Source organism: Diadema antillarum, unplaced genomic scaffold (genome assembly GCF_040938485.1).
Source record: "Diadema antillarum isolate AM-2024a unplaced genomic scaffold, OU_Dant_1.0 seq00000565_RagTag, whole genome shotgun sequence".
Classification (NCBI taxonomy): Eukaryota; Metazoa; Echinodermata; class Echinoidea; order Diadematoida; family Diadematidae; genus Diadema; species Diadema antillarum.
Window position 1 is genome coordinate 924,847 of NW_027271504.1, and position 19,487 is coordinate 944,333.

General features: G+C 39.1%; 1 protein-coding gene across 1 annotated transcript in view; it reads left to right on the top strand.

Moving 5' to 3' along the window:
• Positions 1 to 9,827: 9,827 nt before the first annotated feature.
• Positions 9,828 to 19,487, top strand: part of LOC139735205 (sodium- and chloride-dependent GABA transporter ine-like) — a 72,519-nt gene continuing 62,859 nt past the window's right edge. The window contains exon 1 of the mRNA XM_071645964.1: positions 9,828 to 10,130. Coding sequence (XP_071502065.1) covers positions 10,108 to 10,130 — 23 coding nt within the window. The 5' untranslated portion in view covers positions 9,828 to 10,107. The remainder of the gene's footprint in view (positions 10,131 to 19,487) is intronic.

The window sequence follows — 19,487 nt, forward strand, 5'->3', positions numbered from 1 at the left end:
CTGCCCAATTAGATGTCTTAATGGGTTAAGAAACACAAAGTTGTCCTGGCATAGCATTCATCTTAGCTTTTAGAAGCATACAGAGGGTGCGTATGAGTGCTCCCCTAAACCGAACTGTACCGTACCCGTTCCAGAGGACCATTTCACAATGTGCTCCAGGAGGGTACCAAAAGTATACCAAAAGTTCACATGTGAAGAATGCGCATAACATGCACATATGTCATAATGCCAAGAATCCACTCTTTGTTTGGGACATCTGTAAGTAGTGTAAGCACGCCAGGTGAATGACACTTTTGCTACAGAAAATGTGTGACCCCCTCTAAAAGTAACTCATGTGGCACGCTTTCTCAACAGAGCACTCGAATGCTCCAAATCTGGCACAGTTCAGTATGGTACGCTTTGATTTGATTCGCTTTGGTTTGCTTTAGAGCGCTCGAACGCACCCAAAGAGAGATTGGGACCCTGCTTCATGTTTGAAACGAGGAAATGCAGCAATGATGGCCTCATCTAGATTTATGAGTATCATGTTTATTACTGCATATAAACAAATGTGTTTTCATGTGCAGTTATGACATTTACTCTTTCAGTTTGTCTTTTAAAACATTATGTGAAACTCCAATATGCCTAATCCCACTGGAGTAACAATCAATGCATATATAAATGATGACCACTGATCCTAGGGAGTTATATACAGTACAGTGGAAACTCGATATAACGAGATGGTCGGGACCGAGTCATTTTCCTCGTTATAGCCGTTATCTCGTTATATCAGTAGGCATAAAAGAAGGCATAACATAAAGACATTAATTTGCACATGTGGGACTACCCATCATATTTCAATCAATACTGATAACTTGATATTGTGTGTGGGGGAATTACTCACCATTATGGGTAAAAAGATGTTTTTCGCCAAGGAAATCCAATATCAAGAATGTGTTTCTTATTAATTGAAGATGTTTGAATTTGTAAATTTATATAGCTTGCGATTGTATCAAGATCGTCTGTGGATTGGTATGTGGTTATCGTATGGGTGTGTGTTGTGTGGAAAGCTTGAATATGGTCTGCACAATGCTGTGTGTGTATGTGACATATTCTGTATGTACATTATGACTGCGTGTGTGTGAAGATGGGGAATTCCCTACGTAGAAGGCCAATCACAGCATCAGATTGCCTCACACCTGCTAAACGTCATGATGATGTCATGTATACATATGGCCATCCCACCACATTTTCTGCATGTATCAGTGTGCGCGCACACACACACTTACACGTACAACATGCAGTGCTAGCTGGAGTGCACTGAAGAAAATGATTATGTGTGTACAAGACAGTTTTTGGCGCATCAAGCTTTACAATCTCGGAAGATGATAGCACAGGCGAAGTAAAGCTTTACCGAAGGCATTTTGCTTTACCTCGCTATAGCAGGTTTGATTGACTATGTTTTTCCTTGTTTGGAAGTCACAAAATTTATCTCGTTATAGCAGTTATTTCGTTATAGCCGATCTCGCTATAAGAGTACCAGGTAGCATTTTACATAGACTTGTGTGGAAGGAAATTTGGGACCGGGAAAATTTCCTCGTTATAACCGATATCTCGTTATAGCAGTGTTCGTTATACATTTGTACCGAGTTTCCCCTGTACTGAGTTGCCAATACCAGTATCATTGATGTGAATGCTCTGCATAATGAGATAAAAACGAACTTGATTGCATGCTGTATATTGCCATTCATTGTTTGGGAGAGTATTATATAACGACCTAAGCTTTTGCAAAGTTGTACATATGTGAATAAAAGAATGCATTTATAGTGTATTGCACCTGTGCAGGTAAATATGTTTTATGGAGTGGTTTTGTTTTCATGTACTGCGTGTCCAAGGTTGTGATGAATGGTGTTAAGAAAAAGGAAAGTTATTGTGTACTAGCACCACTCCCAAGATGTGGCACTTTCCCAGGAACTGATAATTGGCTCACTCTGTTCATTTTAGGTAATGGGTTACTCAACCCACACACACCTAATCAGAAATTACAGAAAGAATTGAGGATGATATGTTGTTGATCAAACAGGTAGGGGTTTAAAAGGTTGATGGTGTGGTGTGAATGCACCCCAACCCCGCTCTGTGTGTGTGTGTGTGTGTGTGTGTGTGTGTGTGTGTCTGTCTGTCTGTCTGTCTGTCTGTCTGTCTGTCTGTCTGTCTGTCTGTCTGTCTGTCTGTCTGTCTGTATGTGTGAACAAAGGGGATATTTTTTCTCTTTTTCTGAGTGCAGTGAATGTAATTCTTGTGCATGTGCAGGGCTCGACACTATTAACTTTCATGTCTGGTGGCCCATCCAGGCCACTAAAATCTTTAAATCCAAAATTTTGGTGGCCTGAAAAAGATATAGTGGCCCAAATCAAAAGCAAAAGTAACAATCTATTTTCAATCAAAGTTGCCTAATTGGGCCACCAAAAGATAAATTTGGTGGCCCAATACCAATTTTTGGTGGCCCTAAGCACCTGGTCCACCACTAATGTCGAGCCTTGCATGTACATGCAAGCTTGCATAATTTTGTACGCAGGTGTATTGTCAGTGGGTATGTTTGCACAATGATTGTATACGTGTCCATGTATGCATCCCTGTTTGTTACAGGGTAAACAGTTACTACATGTACTGGCACACATGTTAGATTTTCCCATGTGAATAAGGCTTGTTATATCTTTGAAATCTAAATACAGTCAACCTTGCCTACGTCAAATGTGTTTGGACATATAGCTTCAACTTGAAAAAAATTCAACTTAAGAGGGATTAGAATCAATAGAATATAAAAGAGAAGAGGACTTGAAAAGACCTTTGAATTAGGCGATTATTCGACTTCGATTATGCGAGGTCGACTTTTGCAAGGTTGACTGTAGGGGCTATACACCTGTACATTTTAGGGTTGAAAATAAAGCTAGAGAAAAAGAAACATTTTTGACAGATCTAAAAATATGATGATTATGTAAATAAGTTGGATCAGAGACAAAAAACTATTGTTGACAAATGATGCACATTTTGCATTTGATTATAGGAATATTAATTGCACATACAGTGTATTTCTTTATGTGTGTGTATGTAGATATTCATTCATTTATGTCTTTTTAAAAACTTTTTAACTAATATATTCACATGAGAAGTTATCAGATGTGTATCACAATGAGTGCAAAATAATCCCATCATGAAATAGGTCTAGAATCCCTTTCCACACCCCCACAAAAAAAATCCTAAATTGTATTGGTAATTACACTGTGAATCACTGTTTTCTAATTGCATGATGATACCAATAGCAGTTATTGCTACTAACTTGAGCTGTTTTACACACCTAAAGCTGTTATGATGACGATGAATCATTCTTTGTCACACCTCGATCCCTATTCATTTAAAAAAAAGAATAAAAATCAACATGTACTTTCTACAAGTAGGTAATTCATCATGTTCATTCAATGAAGTTTTATAACTGAAAAAAAAAAAGAATCGGTACAAAGATTGTACTTCACGTCAGCTGATCTCCACAGATCAGTGTTCTACATTTTTTCCACCTCCCATTGGGCCATCCCTCAACCCCTCTTTGCCTCCCCCTTCACATACTATCTTTTTTTTAAAGAGAATAGATCTACTTTATTCTTTATTAATGGAACAAAATCTTACAAAACTAAATATGATGTTCTCCCAATGATTTCCATGAATTTCACAATTTGATGAATTAAACGTTCAGTCCACCTTGCTTATAAGTCGACCTTGCAAAACTCGAATAATTGTCTAAATCGAAGGTCTTTTCACGTTCTCTTCTCTTTATACATTCGATTGATTTTAACCCCTCATAAGTCGAATTTTCTCTCAGTCCAAAGGGATTTGACTCGGTAAACAAAGTGGTAAAGTTGACTTTATTTCAATCAGGGAGGTGGGTACGCTACAACACGAGAACCACAGGAGCTTGTGGCCGTCATTCATAAAAAGTTAGTCTACATTACTAGGCCCTTTTTACAATAAAGGCTGTTCAATGTATTTTTGAGTAAGGAGAAATTGTTGATATAATTGGCATCCATCGACTGGATTTGATTTTTGACTAAATTGATATGAATTGAAAATGGTATCCATGTTAAGTTTTGGTTCAGATTGACTTTGTTAGCCTCGCAAAGGAAATTCATTTGCACTACATTACAACTGGGTCTGGAAACAAACAAAAGCAGCTGTTATGCGGATAAATTTATGTACAGCTAGCTAGCTCAGGACCGTGTGCTTAGCCGGTACAACAATACGTGCAGAGCATGTAGCATGGCTATGGCGAGGTATTAGGTCACTTGTCCCTGATCAGAGCGAAGAAAGCGGCGCCGCAGAGCCTACCACCAACTTTCAATTCCCCTCATCACCAGCATCACTACTATCTCTGGCCTGCTCTGCTGAAATATCACTTTTCCATTCGAGCCAAGGAGGAGTGCAAAGGAAAGACAGGACCCAAGAAATTGCATTCTAGTGTTGTTGAGTTGGTTGATTCTTGCCTTCGTCTTCGCCGGATCGCCCGCCCCTGGTGGTCCGAATTTCCTCTCTTCCACATCCTCCATCTCCTCTTCGGCGCGGTCTCGCTCGGCGCTCGCTCGGCTCAGGAAGTCGTAGAGTAGGCAATTCAAGGTGAGCTCGGTGCATGCATGTGATGGAAAGGAAAAGACAGAAGTGGTGGACACAGCGCAGTGTTGTTGCCACACCTGCTATACGTAATACTAAATAGTCACTATGCCTATGGACCCAATTTTGTGATGTTTGTTGTAGAATAATGTCTATTCTACCAAGCCTGCTAGTACAAGTTCTAACTGTTAACTGTAGTGTTAGTGTTAGAAAACTGTCTAGATCTAGGATGGTATTCTGAAATCCTTCCTAGGAAGAAATTCTTCCTAGCTAGCCCCAAGTCAGGATTTTTTCCTTTAATTTAAGTGGTATTCTGAAAATCTTCCTAAGTTTCTTCCTAAGTCTGTTCCTAAGTTTTTTTCCTATAATTAGGAAAAAACTTAGGAAGGGGGTGGGAATATGCAAATTTCTGACTTGGGAAGAAGTTGGTATTCTAGAATGCACACTTGTAGGAAAGAAATTTAGGAAGATATTTAGGAAAGCTCCACCCCTGTTGTAAGTACGTTGTTAAGAATAGCAAGCTGCAGACATCATGATAGGTGCGCTTGTCATTCATTGCGCACACATGTAATTTGACGCGCAAAATGAGCGTGAGAAATTAAGGGGACATGCCGCGCGCACGTGTATTTGACCCTACGTCATAGTGATATGCGATTGTGATTGGTTGGTTCCTTATCATGATACGGCATTTCGTATTGGCTTAAGATAGGACGTGGGGTGGGGATAAGGATGGCCTGATTTGCATTAAGAAGTGCCTAGGAAGAAATATCAGAATACCAATTCTGTCTTTCCTAGGTACTTCCTAAGTTGCTGACTTAGGAAGAAACTTGGGAAGAAACTTAGGAAGATTTTCAGAATACCACGCTATAAGTCTACTCCAACTGCACCAAACCACTCGCACTCCTGCAAATTTGTCATTGACATTGGCATACTTGCCAACTCTACCGCATTTGGCGGTAGACTACCGCTTTTGAAAGATTTCTTTAGCATTCAAGCTAGCGCTGCTCGCATAGGCATCCTGGATTCTACCGCTTTCTCAAATGAAAATGTTTGCAAGTACATGCATTGGTGCCCTTTCTAGTTTAGCTTTAATAATAGTAGTCTGATTGGCTGTGACAGGACAGCAGGCAGGGATTTCTTCCCAACAAAAGCAGTTGCAAACAATTGCTAACTACTAAACTAGATAGTTTCTGTAATAAATCATAAATGGTAGCATTATAGAAAGTACAGCCATGATTGAAGATTTATCAATAGAACCATATATTTTTTATACCTACAGCCTACAGCACTACAGGCTAGTACAGCTACCGTATGTACACAGCCCTGTCGCTGTACTCGCACGGTGTCTGGTCGAGCTAGCAATGAATAAGTATCATCTTAAGTTTATGGACTGATGATGGTTCAGTGTTGTAATGGAGTGGAATATCAAGCCAGGATGAGTGCAATGTATCTACTACGACTAGTTTCTACTAGACTAGAAATCTAACTGTTGAATGTTAGCCCAGTAAAATCAGAAATTTTCACTGGCATAAAACCGGCATGTTTTGCATAGAGCCAAGACTCACAAGAGTCAGCTGCATGCTGAAAGTTTTGTTGGGTCATTCGGTGGAAAAAGGATATTGACTCCAATATGCGAAAGTTTGATTGCTGCAAATGTTTCTGGTTTTATGGGAATTGTGAGGCAACTTCCGTTCCTGATTAATAATGCTGAAAAACAGAACAAAACAAAAACAAATTGGTGTTGTGGTCTAACTCGTGGTGTGGAAGCACTTTTCGATAAGCGATTCCGGATGGATGCCTGCTTGTCTTCGAAACATTTGGCCATTCAGATCCATATTCTACAGTGACTTCACTCACTTCTGCTACAGTATGTACAGCAACGCATACTTGTAGCAGATACAATTTGTACAAGGTGTACAAATGAATCCTGAATGGCTAGCGCATGCATGTTTGTATACCAGCATTCATTTGCTGTTTCTGTGAGCCTCATGCTTGATTGATGAACCATGGACTTTGCAACACAGGTGTTTGCAATCATCTGCACTTACACTGTATATTTGCCAAAAAAGGTAATTTCATGGAAATATGAACATGATTTGCAATTTTTTTTTTCATTTTTGCAAATAGACTTTATTTCTATTGTTGCATTGGTGCGGTACTGGTGCAATTCTACCAGAAAGCAAAGTAGCAACTTTAACCATGGCCTACTTTCTACTAGTCCCTGCATGGATTATCGCTGCTTGAAGACTACTGGAAAACACCAAAGAGATAAGGGATACTCACTTCATTGTTTGTACATTGTATCTGCAGTAGAGGCTTCCAAGTGCAGTTGTATGTGATAAGTATGTACCAAAAATGTAAGTACTGTATTGGTGTTTCACATGCGCATTTGTTCTCCAATTAAATCAGACCTGAACTGAATTGCCATGGGAGGTGCTTCTGAGAAACTGCCTACCATACATGGTTTCCTGAACCAGGAAGCGGTTTATTTTCTCCTCAATTGTATTTTGTCTGTGTACTAAAAGCAAATTCTATTCCCTCTCATCAGAAAGGGAGCATTGCAGTTATTCAGGTTTGGGGGATGCAGAAGGATTTTCGAGAATCACTAACTAATTTTGTACGTTTTATGAATGGGTAGACAAATGAATGTCTGCAAAGAAGGATCCACACAAAGCAGGGTGGTCCACAACTTGAAATTTGGTATAATTACACGTATGTGTGATAAAATGTATCAGAAATTTGAGGTCCATAGCTGCTTGAGGGCTCTGGAAGCTCTAGGAGTAGGATGCTCACTGGTACCATCTTAGCCTTATTTTCATCATTTGACCACAATGAACCAGCTGTCATTCAAGGACACACCTTTTCTCTCCTCCCCCCCCCCCCCCCCCCCCCCCCCCCCATTTTTAGTATGTTTGTGGACTCATTTGATTCACTGGCCAATATCTGGTTTTCAGCATGTTAGCAGTTTTTGGCATGATGTTTGTGAAGATTTTTTTCTTGTTTGTGTTTTTTTTTTCACTAATATTCTCTCATGTTGCTGCCACATGCTAAGATCCCTTGAAGACCACCCTGACATAGACATTTTAGTGAGTAATTTGGGGCAAATCATGACTACAATTTGTAGATGATAGGTAAATAGATGGATCCACTCTATGAGTCCCACATTTTGAGGTCATAAAGTCATTATCTCATATTTACCACAGAATGTGTGTCATTATACAGCTGTATAGAGTGTCAGAGTGGATAGAACAGGATGATGGGAATGAGCAAACAGCAACAAGTGTTAAAAAAAAAAAATAAAAATCAGAGGAAACAATAATGTCAGTCAATTGTCACCTAAGCCCACCCATTAAGCTCTGTATTCAGAAGTATTCAATTACAAATGTTGTTGTGAATCATTCTCACAAGTTGAGTCGTTCTGTTTATTTGTTTTGTTTTGTTTTTGTTTTCTTGGTTTTTTTTGCAAGAACAAATTATAACACAACCAGAGGTTAACTCACAGAAAAGGTTGTTCAGAATGATAATGGTTTAAAGCTTAAGACAGGAATGGATTTTAGGCTAATTTTAATGACCTCATTTGGCATATACCCAGTACAAAGTCAAAAACAAATGGTTGTTTCAATTACAGATAATCGCCCATAGAGATGTGGAAAGCTGTTTCGGCCATGTGATCTTGAGATCACTTTCAATAGAAATCCATCATAACTTTGCCTTGCGTGCACACACACACATACACACGCAACAAATCTGGATTTTTTTTTTTTTTTTGAATTTGTAAAAAAAAAAGACAGCTTTCTGTTTTGCTGAGGGTTTATTGCATTGTATCTAGATCTATACGAGAGTCATAAAGAAAATGCTTTTTGGTGACAAAGTGCATCCGCCGAAGAGATTTATTAAAGGGTTTCAATGTACGGCGCAAATGAGGTGTGTGATGCAGATGGCTTTCTGACATACATTGTATATGATCACATGACTATTGTTTGAACTGTACACTGGTAGGTGCCTGTGGATTGAGTGTCATCTAGAATGCATTCCTTGATTGAGTCTCATTGACACTCAGATGTTGTTGTTGTTTTTTTTTACCTTATTACCTCCGCCAAGGGAGGAGGTTATGTTTTCGTTACCGTTGGTTCGTTGGTTTGTTTGTTTGACCGTGTGCAAAATAACTCAAAAAGTAGTGAATGGATTTGGATGAAACTTACAGGAAAGGTTGAGAATGACACAAGTAACAGATTATTAAATTTTAATAGTGATCCGAGAATTTTGGGGGAATTTATGAAGGATTTTTAATATTTTGACTGGTAGGGTCAATGAACTTGGGAGTTAAAGCTGTGCATTTTTGAGGTTTTCAAATGTGCACTAAAGTGCGGGCTCTAGTTTGCGCTGTGCAGCTGAGGGTTTATGACGTAATAAAGGCTTCTGTATTGGGAAATCGGATGACTTTCAGCATGATTTACCTATGGGTGGAAATCACTGATCTCTATGGAAGAGCCCAAAGAGCTTTTCCCCAGTGGTGGAGAGGAGAAAAATCTTTTTGGGAAGAGCAAGATCGTCGGTGGAAAGTAGCTCCTTGGCGGAGGTCTGTGCTCTCAGAGTGCCTTTCTAGTTTTCTTATTGTTTTCTTAAAAGTACTGAAATGTGACCAGAGCTTATTTGTTGTTTTTATTGTTGCTGTAATATTGCTGTTACATTTGTGATGCAATCTCTCCTTCATACTTGTACATGTAGGCCCTACATTTGTTCTTGTTTACCTGGTACTCGATGCCAACTTGAAGAATTCTGGTTGGATTTGCTTGTAAGCAAACTCCATCAAGTGATCCTGAGAAAATTTGAATGGCATGCAAGCTGCACACATACAGTGTAGAGGTTATTCTCACTGCTGTATATATCCTGTATCTAATGGATGACAAAAAAAATTGTTTGACCCTTTGTTTGCTATGAGTGCTGATTGACACAGAAAACCCCATAGCATTATACACCTTGTCCAAAGTCCCGGGTACCGGTACAGAATTAAAAGGGTTAAAGATGCCTGTTCATGTACCTTTGGAGGGAAAACAGTATCAAATGTATTTTATGGGTTTTACATACAAAACAAATCTCACCACAAATTGATCTCCAGCATCCTGTGGTGTGGGCACGTGCTTGACCATTCAGCCCTGGCATGCTTGGTGCATGCCCAAAGCTGATTCACACTTCAATGTTAAACCGATATCAAAATGAATTACAATCTACCCTTGATGTCTAGGCTCACATAACTTTTTGACAACATCATCGAATGATCTGTTTATTCCTCTTCATATGACATCATATCCAATTTGGACATTGTAAATTCAGTCATCTGACATTAATTGTACAGCTCCCTGACGATGCAGCACTATTGCATACAGTGTATATGTCTAGACCCCTGAATGTACAATTGCCAAAAGCTTATTCCGTGGAACAACTTCTTCTGCGATGTGAATTGGGCCATCAATGATGACAAGACAATCCTTGAGGTGAATGCTAATATTGATATCTAGTGCACTGGGATTATGAGAAGTTAGTATTTGAATAACACACCCACAGATTACCGTCCACATTCGGCATTGCTGTGATAAGATAGATTCTGGCCGTTTTTATTCCACGATCTGTCTGTGTTAAATCTGATCAGGTGTCGTCATTGGTTGGTTATCGAGGGGTTTGTGTGACATACAGACAGAGGTCCAAGGTGCAGTGCTGTTTGCATTGAATTTCACGTCACAAAATCTCTGATCTGCTTAGAACTATTCTGTTGTTTGGTGGAGTGATACTGACTCGACCAGATAAGGGGCGTATCTCAGAAGTTGAACTGGCTGCCGCGGAGACAAGAACCTGGTCTCCATCTCCCATCCGAATCAGACCACATTAAAACTGGTCAGGATGACTCAACAAATGTAACCGGTTTCATTAGAGAGAGAGCGAGTGAGAAAGTGATTATTTTCAGGGGAGGTGATCAGCTCCGAACTTTTTGCGACACCACCCACCCTTGACACTAAATGTGCACCATTATCGCTTCTTTCCTGTTGTGACATTTTCTGCTGCCATACTCTAGTTTGTGGAAGGCTGCTGTTTCCTCTTGCGCTGGGAGCAAACTGTGTGTATTTAAAACTCTTGTCTCATCAGCAAGGTGATTTGTATTTGTTCTGCCTTCAAATCAGCGGCCACGTATAGGAGGTTCTTTTTTCCAGGTAAAAATAGAGAGTAGCCATCTTGTACGAGAAGAAAGGAGTGCTGCACACTGTCAAAGGGAGAAAAAAACAAAACATGGAAAGAGAGTTTGAAAAGGAATCCAAGACTGGGATTGACAACCCTGTGCTTGAGGAGGTTCAGCTGGACAGGTAATTCCGATTTTTGTTAAGGTATGACAATTTTCTAGTGTTAAAAAAAGAGAAAATGAGATAAAAAGACAAACTCTGCTGTGAATATAAAGCCATTTGTTCTGTAAAGTAGGGATATTGCAATTTTTTAGAAATGTAAGACTCAAAGGACTCAAATATTTGCATGAGCTGTGCTGGATAAAGTTTGATATCGACATAAAAGCAACTGAGTCCCAGTCAATATTCTGTTCAAGGTGTTATTTTCGTGAGGGTTTACATATTACGAATTTCGCGAATCACTGCTGGACCTAAATTTAACAACATGCAAAAAAGTTGCCGTATGCTACAAGGCTATTACAGCTAACCGTAAATTCAACACGCAAAAAAAGTTGCCATATTGATATGCTACTAGGCTATTTATAATGCTAATAGTGCACTTATAATAAGTCTCGATGTCAAATCTAAAAAACAACATCGTGCGAAAATGTCTGTGACCTCATTCCCCAAATAACAGCTACAACCGTACAAGTAGAGTATAAAATCACATGGACCATATTGACACCAGACTTGTTGTGCGTTTATCAACTCTTTTTCTTGGTAGAAACAGGTTTTCGAAACGGCTTTCAGGGAATTTTTACAAGATGATAAAGACAAAGCTGTTTTGATTATGGGGTTCGGAAAGCCTTTTTAAAAACCGCACATTTGTGCTTTCCGAAACAGGTTTCCGAAACAGGTTTCCAGAAACCTGCTTGTGTTTCTAGAAGCCCCTTGAAGCGAGATAAATGCAAAGCTGTTTTGAAATGGCTTTGTACTGCGGTTACGAACCAAAATGCGCAATGCAGCTGCGCAGTGACAAGGCCAGTTTTCGTGTTCGCGATGAGTTGATAAATGCAACTATTTTGGAAGCTGTTTCTAAAGGGCTTTGGAAACGACTTTCGGAAGGGCTTTGGAAATGGCTTTTGAAAGCCGTTTCAAACAGGGGAAAGATGATGAATGCAGCCTTGGTCTTTCAACTAGACAGAATCTTTCATGACTTGCCAGAACTGGCATTCAAGTCATTGTGTAGAAAGAAACTTTCATACAATGTGCATTTTACTTTTACAAATCTTGACTCCTCTTGAAATTTGCAAATGTGTCATGCACATGAAAATTTCAGATTTTGCAGTGGGCAACAAACAACCAGCTCAGCAATACAAACCTCCTTCAAGCCTTAGAAAAGCAACAAAATTGGAGGGCTACAGTCACTGCTTTCAGTTACACTGACTGCATGATGATGATAAATGATGCAGTTGACTACCCTGTAAAATACAGGGGATGCCTGGCTGGTTGGCATCATTCAGTGTAATGCTATATATTGATCAGAAAATTGGTGTAATACTTCACTTTTTTTTTTTCTTATTTGTTACTTGCAAATATGACATTTGGAATTCCAGCATGTGCTTGGGGACTTGGATTGTGCCTCATGCAGAGCTGCCAAGTCTCCCTTATTCTGCAGGAGTCTCCCTGAAAATGCCAAAATCCACTCATGTTTGAATAAGAGAATATCAAAATCTCCCTGATTTGGGGATTATTTTTACCCATTGAAATGCATGTAACACACAGATATATATCTCCTTGATTGCTGTGTGGAAACTCCCTGATTCGGATGTGGAAATATTGGCAGATCTGCTCATCGAATGCATTTTGCTTCTTTCTGTCCCGTCAGTGACATACAAAGTCAGTTGGATTCTAATAGACTGATGGTTTTGAAGGGGTTAACGGGCATGCTTTTGAGGTCAGGGTGCAGGAATGCTGGTAGGTCAGTTTATCATCAGTTTCACTCTTGAGGTTTCCTGTTTTTTACAAAGAAGTTGTAATGTACCTTGCATGTTTCTGTAATTTATATTCTACTAGACTTGTTTCATTCTAATCAAATAGGTGTATGTGATTTTGAATGCAGTCTCGAGGCACACTTTACAGACTGTGTACATTGTATTTCCTTAAATCCTAGATATATGATCAGGGAGGTGAGCTCTCACCTCCCTAATATGATTGTCAGACCGTGCATTAATTTCACCTTTGTTCATCTTTGTTTTCAAATAGACTGTGTATTTTCGTGAAATTTAGATATTTCATGTGGAATCAGTGGAATAGGAAATCACAAATCTTGTGTTAAGACTCTCGACTAATTACATGCAGGTATTTATCTTGTCTGTTGTGTGTATGCGAGAATTGAGAGAGTGTAATTATGCAAGAGTATTGTTGCTGATGAATTGAAGTGGCAAAAATCAAAGAGTGTCTGATCCTCACATAGGATATTTTATGTTAACCCATAACCATTGAGGACGATCTGATTGCGCTATATAACATGCATTTCCCATCAAAGACATTTGCCTGATTATACTCGGGTCTAGTCTTCAACAGGTTAATATACAGAAGAGCACAAGAAAAAGAGATAGGTAAAGGTATGTGAAATAGTGACCAATAGTGATCAGAAGGAAAATAAAATAAAAGGAGAGAAACAGGTTGTTTGAAGTTTTGGATTTGGGAGAAGCAAATAGACAAGGAAGTCTCTTATATTCTCTGAAACATATTTACACAAAATATTGAGAATACTGAGACAAATAGAGAGATATAGGCCTATCATATTCCTTTCCTTAGAAGTGGTTTTGAGGAATATGTCACCATGATCAATCTCCCTGACACTCGAGAGTAGCTGACCAGGGTACGTTGTTTCGCCTCCGCCACCCCAGTGGCGCCAAGGGGCGATATGCTTTGTTCAGATCACGGTACCAAATATTTGCCTGTTTTTTAACACTGAGCAAAGCGTGTTTCTGTGTGCACACCCCAGGACAGTGTTCAGATGTGATTCTCAAACTTTTTTTGTTTTGATTGCATCACTTCTGTTAAAAGGACCTTTGGTGGTCCAGAAGCCTGAAACATAAGGAAGTAGTGTGTGATTGTATGAGTAAATCTAAAGACAAACCTTTGCTTGGTCATCTTCCAATCAAATCACTTGTTTGTCTTTTTTTATCAACTTGTTGCATAACAGGGAACCCCCCCCCCTCCCCATTCCCAGCCCTTGAAGTAAACTAGAAAAGCACTCTGAGAGCGCAGACCTCCACCTAGCAGCTCATTTCCACCACTGGTCTTTGTTCTTCCTTCGAGATCAGGGATTTCCACCCATATGTACAATGTATGCATGCTGAAAGTCACCTGCTTTCCCAATATGGAAGCCTTTTGTTACATCATCAACTTCCAGCTGCGCGGCTCCTCGCTCTATCCCTAGCAGAAACTAGAACACACACTTAAGTGCGCGTATAAATACAGCAGCTTGAACTCCTAAGTTCATTGACTCTGCCTGCCAAAGTATTGAAATTCCTTCATAAAATCCAACAAAATTACCAGATCACTACCAAAATTTAATTTACTTGTATCATTCTCAAATTTTCTTGTAAGTTTCATCCAAATCTGTTACTACTTTTTGAGTTTTTTTGCACACGGACAAACAAACAAACAAACAAACAAATGCCGAAGAAAACATAACCTCCTTCCTTGGCGGAGGAAATCCCCTTTCACACAAAGACTTTTTGCATTTCCATGCAACAATATGTTTTGATGTACGGTACTGTAAAACCAGTAACATTGATTCGATGCATGAAACTTTCACAAATCAGAGCTGATGTTGATATGGTCTTTTTGCAGCATGATAACATTTGCAAATTACCACTGGCATTGAATGTATTGTGGAGAAAAGAAGTTTCATCTACATTTTACTTTTGCAAATCTTGGTTCCTCTCAATATTTGCGAAAGTTTCATGCACGCGAAAATTTGTGATTTTAGAGTATGATGCGAATTTTCACCCCACTATTTTCCTCTTCTTTTTTTTTGCCTAAATGCTCCAACATCTAAACGTGATATGAATATAACATGAAAAAAAAATGGTTTTAAAATCTTTAATGCAAGTGTGCCTTTGTTCATCATTTCTTTCTTTTTTTGTATCTATAGTATAGAATATTTGCATATTGAGTAATCAGCTGTACTGGATGGACTAACCTGACTTCTTCTGCAGAGAAGACTCACGTAGTCAGTAGCACAGAATACAAAGTGCTTTTCTAATGAACATTTTGCAAAAGAGAGAGACTAGCATATATACTGATGAGCAGTTTCCAAAGCTGTATCGATGTTGTTGTTACATAGCAGGAAGTGCTGTGGGAATGCTACCCCCTTGCAATCTTGCCATACGAAAGGGCACTGTGTCCGAACATTCTGATAAGATTATCATGCTTGTACATCAGTGTTTCAGGCTGACCATTGTGGTGGCAATATATTAGTATTGATGTCTACATTTTGAGCTAAACTTGTGATGCTATAATAGGTACAGCAGACTGCCAAATATTTGTCTGCTGTGAGAAACACAAACATACTTTTGATATTTTTGGAATCAATATGCTTCTACTATCTTCTTGATTGTGTACATATCTGCAAAATGAGATAGTGATTGCAAGATAAGTGCAAACCTTGAATGCTTTCAATTAAACACTATTTGGTGTGATGGATGTGAATGATTTGTGGTATTTGCAAATAAGAGAAGGGTTTGGTGGCAGAATGGGTTAAGTGCCATTTCAAACATTTTTAAAGTAAGTTCACCATCAACTAGAGCTAAATAAGACCTTTTCATTGACACACCATTTGTTACATAATGAGAAATAGTCTCAGTTCTGATAAGAAATATTCATTTTTTTTCTTGTTTTAATATTTTCTCCATCTTTTGGGTTTGATTGCAAAAACTCAAATTGACAAGAATGTAGTTAAACCAAGGAGTTTCAGTTAGTACTTGCTCACCATGTACCTTCTTGGTTTAATACACTAACTCATTCAGCAATGAAACTCTTTATTTTTTTAATTTTTTTTTTTTGAAGAATTAGTGATGACACCATTGCTACATGTGCACATAGATTTATGTTTGTTAATACTAATAGTGTGGATGACATCCAATTTCAAAATGCATGACTTACATTTGAGAGCCAGCACGGAGAAACTGATCTTGTCAAGCTACTGGTAGTCACCCACAATTGCATATCTTCACCAGAAAGAAAGATAATAAAAAAGATGAAGAAAGGTGAGGTAGGGGATGAGAGGGAATATCTCAAGGTGATACATCAGTAATAACAAAGTACATTCTGTGTTTACAGAACCAAAAACTGTTTGCTAGTACCCTAAGAAGCTAAATTGGCTGTAGCCATTGTTCTGTGTATTGTATGGTCATGTGAAGAAATAAGTTCGGCCTGGTTGCATCAGAAGCCCTTCTTCATGAAAGCAGTTAGTGAGCTTCAATACACTTTACCACTCATTACAGAGCGTCCAGTTTGTATTAACCCTTCTGCTACCACTATCGTATAAATCCACTGACATTGTAAACAAACTGGTCGTGGTTAATGGTAGCAAAAGGACAGAATCAAGTCAAGATATTATTTATGTTTTGTTTGTGTTCTTGTGAAGATACATTTGTAGTTCACACGAAGTACTTCTCCACTACCCTGAAAACACCCGAGGCACAGTAGGTTGGGCTTATGTCACACAAAGAGCCTCTTTTGTGGGGGAAGACATTCACAGAACTTTCAGAATAACAACCACAGCCTTCAAAGGCTGTTCTTTGGCTGCTGCAGACAATCAATGCGGAATCCCATTCAGCTTTTGTGATGGCAGAGTGCATTCTCAAAGAATGCAGCGTGTGATTGGTTAGTTTGTGGGGCATCATTTGCATACCTGGTGCTAACTGACTTTATTAATCACACCTCATAAGTAGGGGTGATTTATTTCTTTGCCCATTCACAAATAAGGAAGAGACTGGGAAAGGATACAAATTCTTGGCGTGTGCGTTCATAGCCGTGTTTGACTCGGAATTCCAATTTATCCTGCAAGCAGTGGTGAGTTGAAATACCGGTGATCTATCACTTGGTCTACTCCCATTTTGTCTAATAGCCATTTAGTCTCAACCCACATGGTCTATTCCTGTTTTGTCTACAACCAGTTCGACTAGTGACCATTTAGTCTAATTGCCACTTAGCCTCATTACCAGTTTAGTCTACTTCCAAATGGGCTATGCCCACTTTGTCTAATACCCACAGTTTATCAGACAAAATGGGAAAAAGTCCAAGGAGACAAAACTGCAATTAGACCATCTGGTCATTAGACGAAATGATAAGTAGACAAACTGGGTATAGTAGACCAAGTGAGAAGGAGACCATACGGGCATTAGACGAAATTGATAGTAGACCAAGTGAGTTTAGCCGTAGCGGTGTTAGACAAACTGGGAAGTAGACCATCTAAGTAATAGTAGACCAAGTGGCAATAAACTGAAATACCGTGTTATTGCTTCTTGAAAGTAGTAGATCAAACATAAAATTATGTTGGTTTGATAAGAGATGTTATTAACCATATCAGTCATCTGAGTCGGGCATCTTTGATTCTTTATTGCCCAAGCCTTGACTGTCATCATTATTGACTGGTCAATAATTTTACTATTGCCTGCTCAGCAAAGTTAATGGTAAAATTTGTGTAATACTTGGCAGTAAGTTGGAGAGATGCTGTAAACATACTATCACCCACCTTCAGCAAAATGAATTGGCACATTGTACTTTGCTACTTGGCAAGCATTTGCGCGTTATTAAAAAGCAAGTGATGGCTAGCTGGGCGTCCAGTGATAACATATTGCCTGCTAAATGTCTCTGTTTTTTCCTCTTTGATTTGATTACTTGTTCATTGATTGTCAATATTGAAATTTGCTCTCACGATGTATAGATGTCTGTTTTTTGTGAGTAATGATGATATGGACTGGCTATTTTTTTTTTTAATTTGTCTACACGATTTATTTATCTTTGGGGGGGGAGGGGATAGTGCATTAATTGCCCTGAACTAGACTCAAATAGGCCCAATTGTCCTTACTCTGTTAGTGCACAACAATTCTAGTTCAGGCAATACAAATGTAGTATCCCCTCCAGGCCAGTCCATAAATTGGTATTAAATTTGCAGGATAGTCAACTACCCAAGGACAGGAGACACAATATCATCACAATAGTGGTTCAAGGACGAATCATTTGGCATTTTACATGTTATACTGACCTTCCCTCCAATGGTAGCACTGTAGTGCTTTCTCAGTGGATTTTAGTGTAGTACTTGCCTCAGTTATAGTTACTGTAAAACGTGATATATTCGTGGCATGAATTTTTTGCGAATTGGAACCGACAGCCTTTTTCATGGCATGAAATTTTCGCGAAGTGCCACTGGCATTCAATGCATGTAGTGTAAACAAGGACTTTCGCGTGCATTTTAATTTCGCAAATCTTGGCGCTTGCGAAATTCGCAAAAATGCCTCATTTTACAGTACTGGTATAGGAATATTTGCTTCAGTGTTGTGGCCACATGATCTTTGGTAATATACTACTAGCTTGTGGCTTGTGATGAACTCAACCCAGAAAATGTTTCAAGAGGTCAATAATCCTGCTGAAGTATACATGTATGTATATCCATGACTTCTTTTATCATGGCTCCTACTAAAACACTGATCAATTCTGTGCATATTTTCAACGATCTATAGGGCAATTTGTCAATCAATCGCAATGAAAATAACTCGACGAAAGAATTTCATATTTTTCATGTTTGTAACATGTCTCAATACCCAGTATCAAAACTCATTTGCAAAGGCCTTTCGGATTGCGTTTCTCGACTTGTTGCTTTTATCACCTCTTTCCTGAGTCAAGAGGGAGGCCTTGTTGCTGTGCAGCTCCATTACACAGTTTGACCCATGGAGCAGAGATGTATGGATTACTTTGGCAGTGGTTATTGTGAGCAGGTTTGAGCTATAAATGCATTTCAAAACGACTTTGCATCTGTCATCTCGGCAGAAACGCGCTTTTGACTGAGTTGCGATCACACTTGTTTCAGTGTTTCGGAAAGGCATTTCCACCGCCCATAATCAAAGCAGCTTTGCGTTGATCATCTGCTGTAATCTCCCTGAAATATTGAAGTCTACACCTGAAGTGAGTTGATAAACACACCCAAAGAGTGCTGCAGAATTCCATGACACAAACAGTTGAATCTGAAAGGGAATCATTTTAATGAGACGGATTACTGTGGATGTTGGCTTTGATAGATCAGAGAATTGTGAGAGCAAAAATGTAGGTTCTTGAAGTAGGATTCAGTCATCCAACCCCAAGCTTTTGTGTTTGTATAGAGCCAGGGACTGGCGTAGAATGAAATGATAAGCCAGTTGGTAGTTCCACTTTGTGCATGAGCAGAGTTTGTATTCGAACAGATATGTGGGGGTTTTTAAATTCGTTGAAGTTTTAACGGCTCAAGTGTCCCTTTTGGAATCCTGATAATTAGACTCCTTTTATATGCTGGTATTAGGGAGTGATTAGACCTTTCTTCAGAATAGTAAAAAGTGGAATCTTCTTTACAAGGGAGGGAGTATATGTACTATGGATTTCCAGTGAATTTTTAGACCCTCCTCCTCCCCCCCCCCCCCAAAAAAA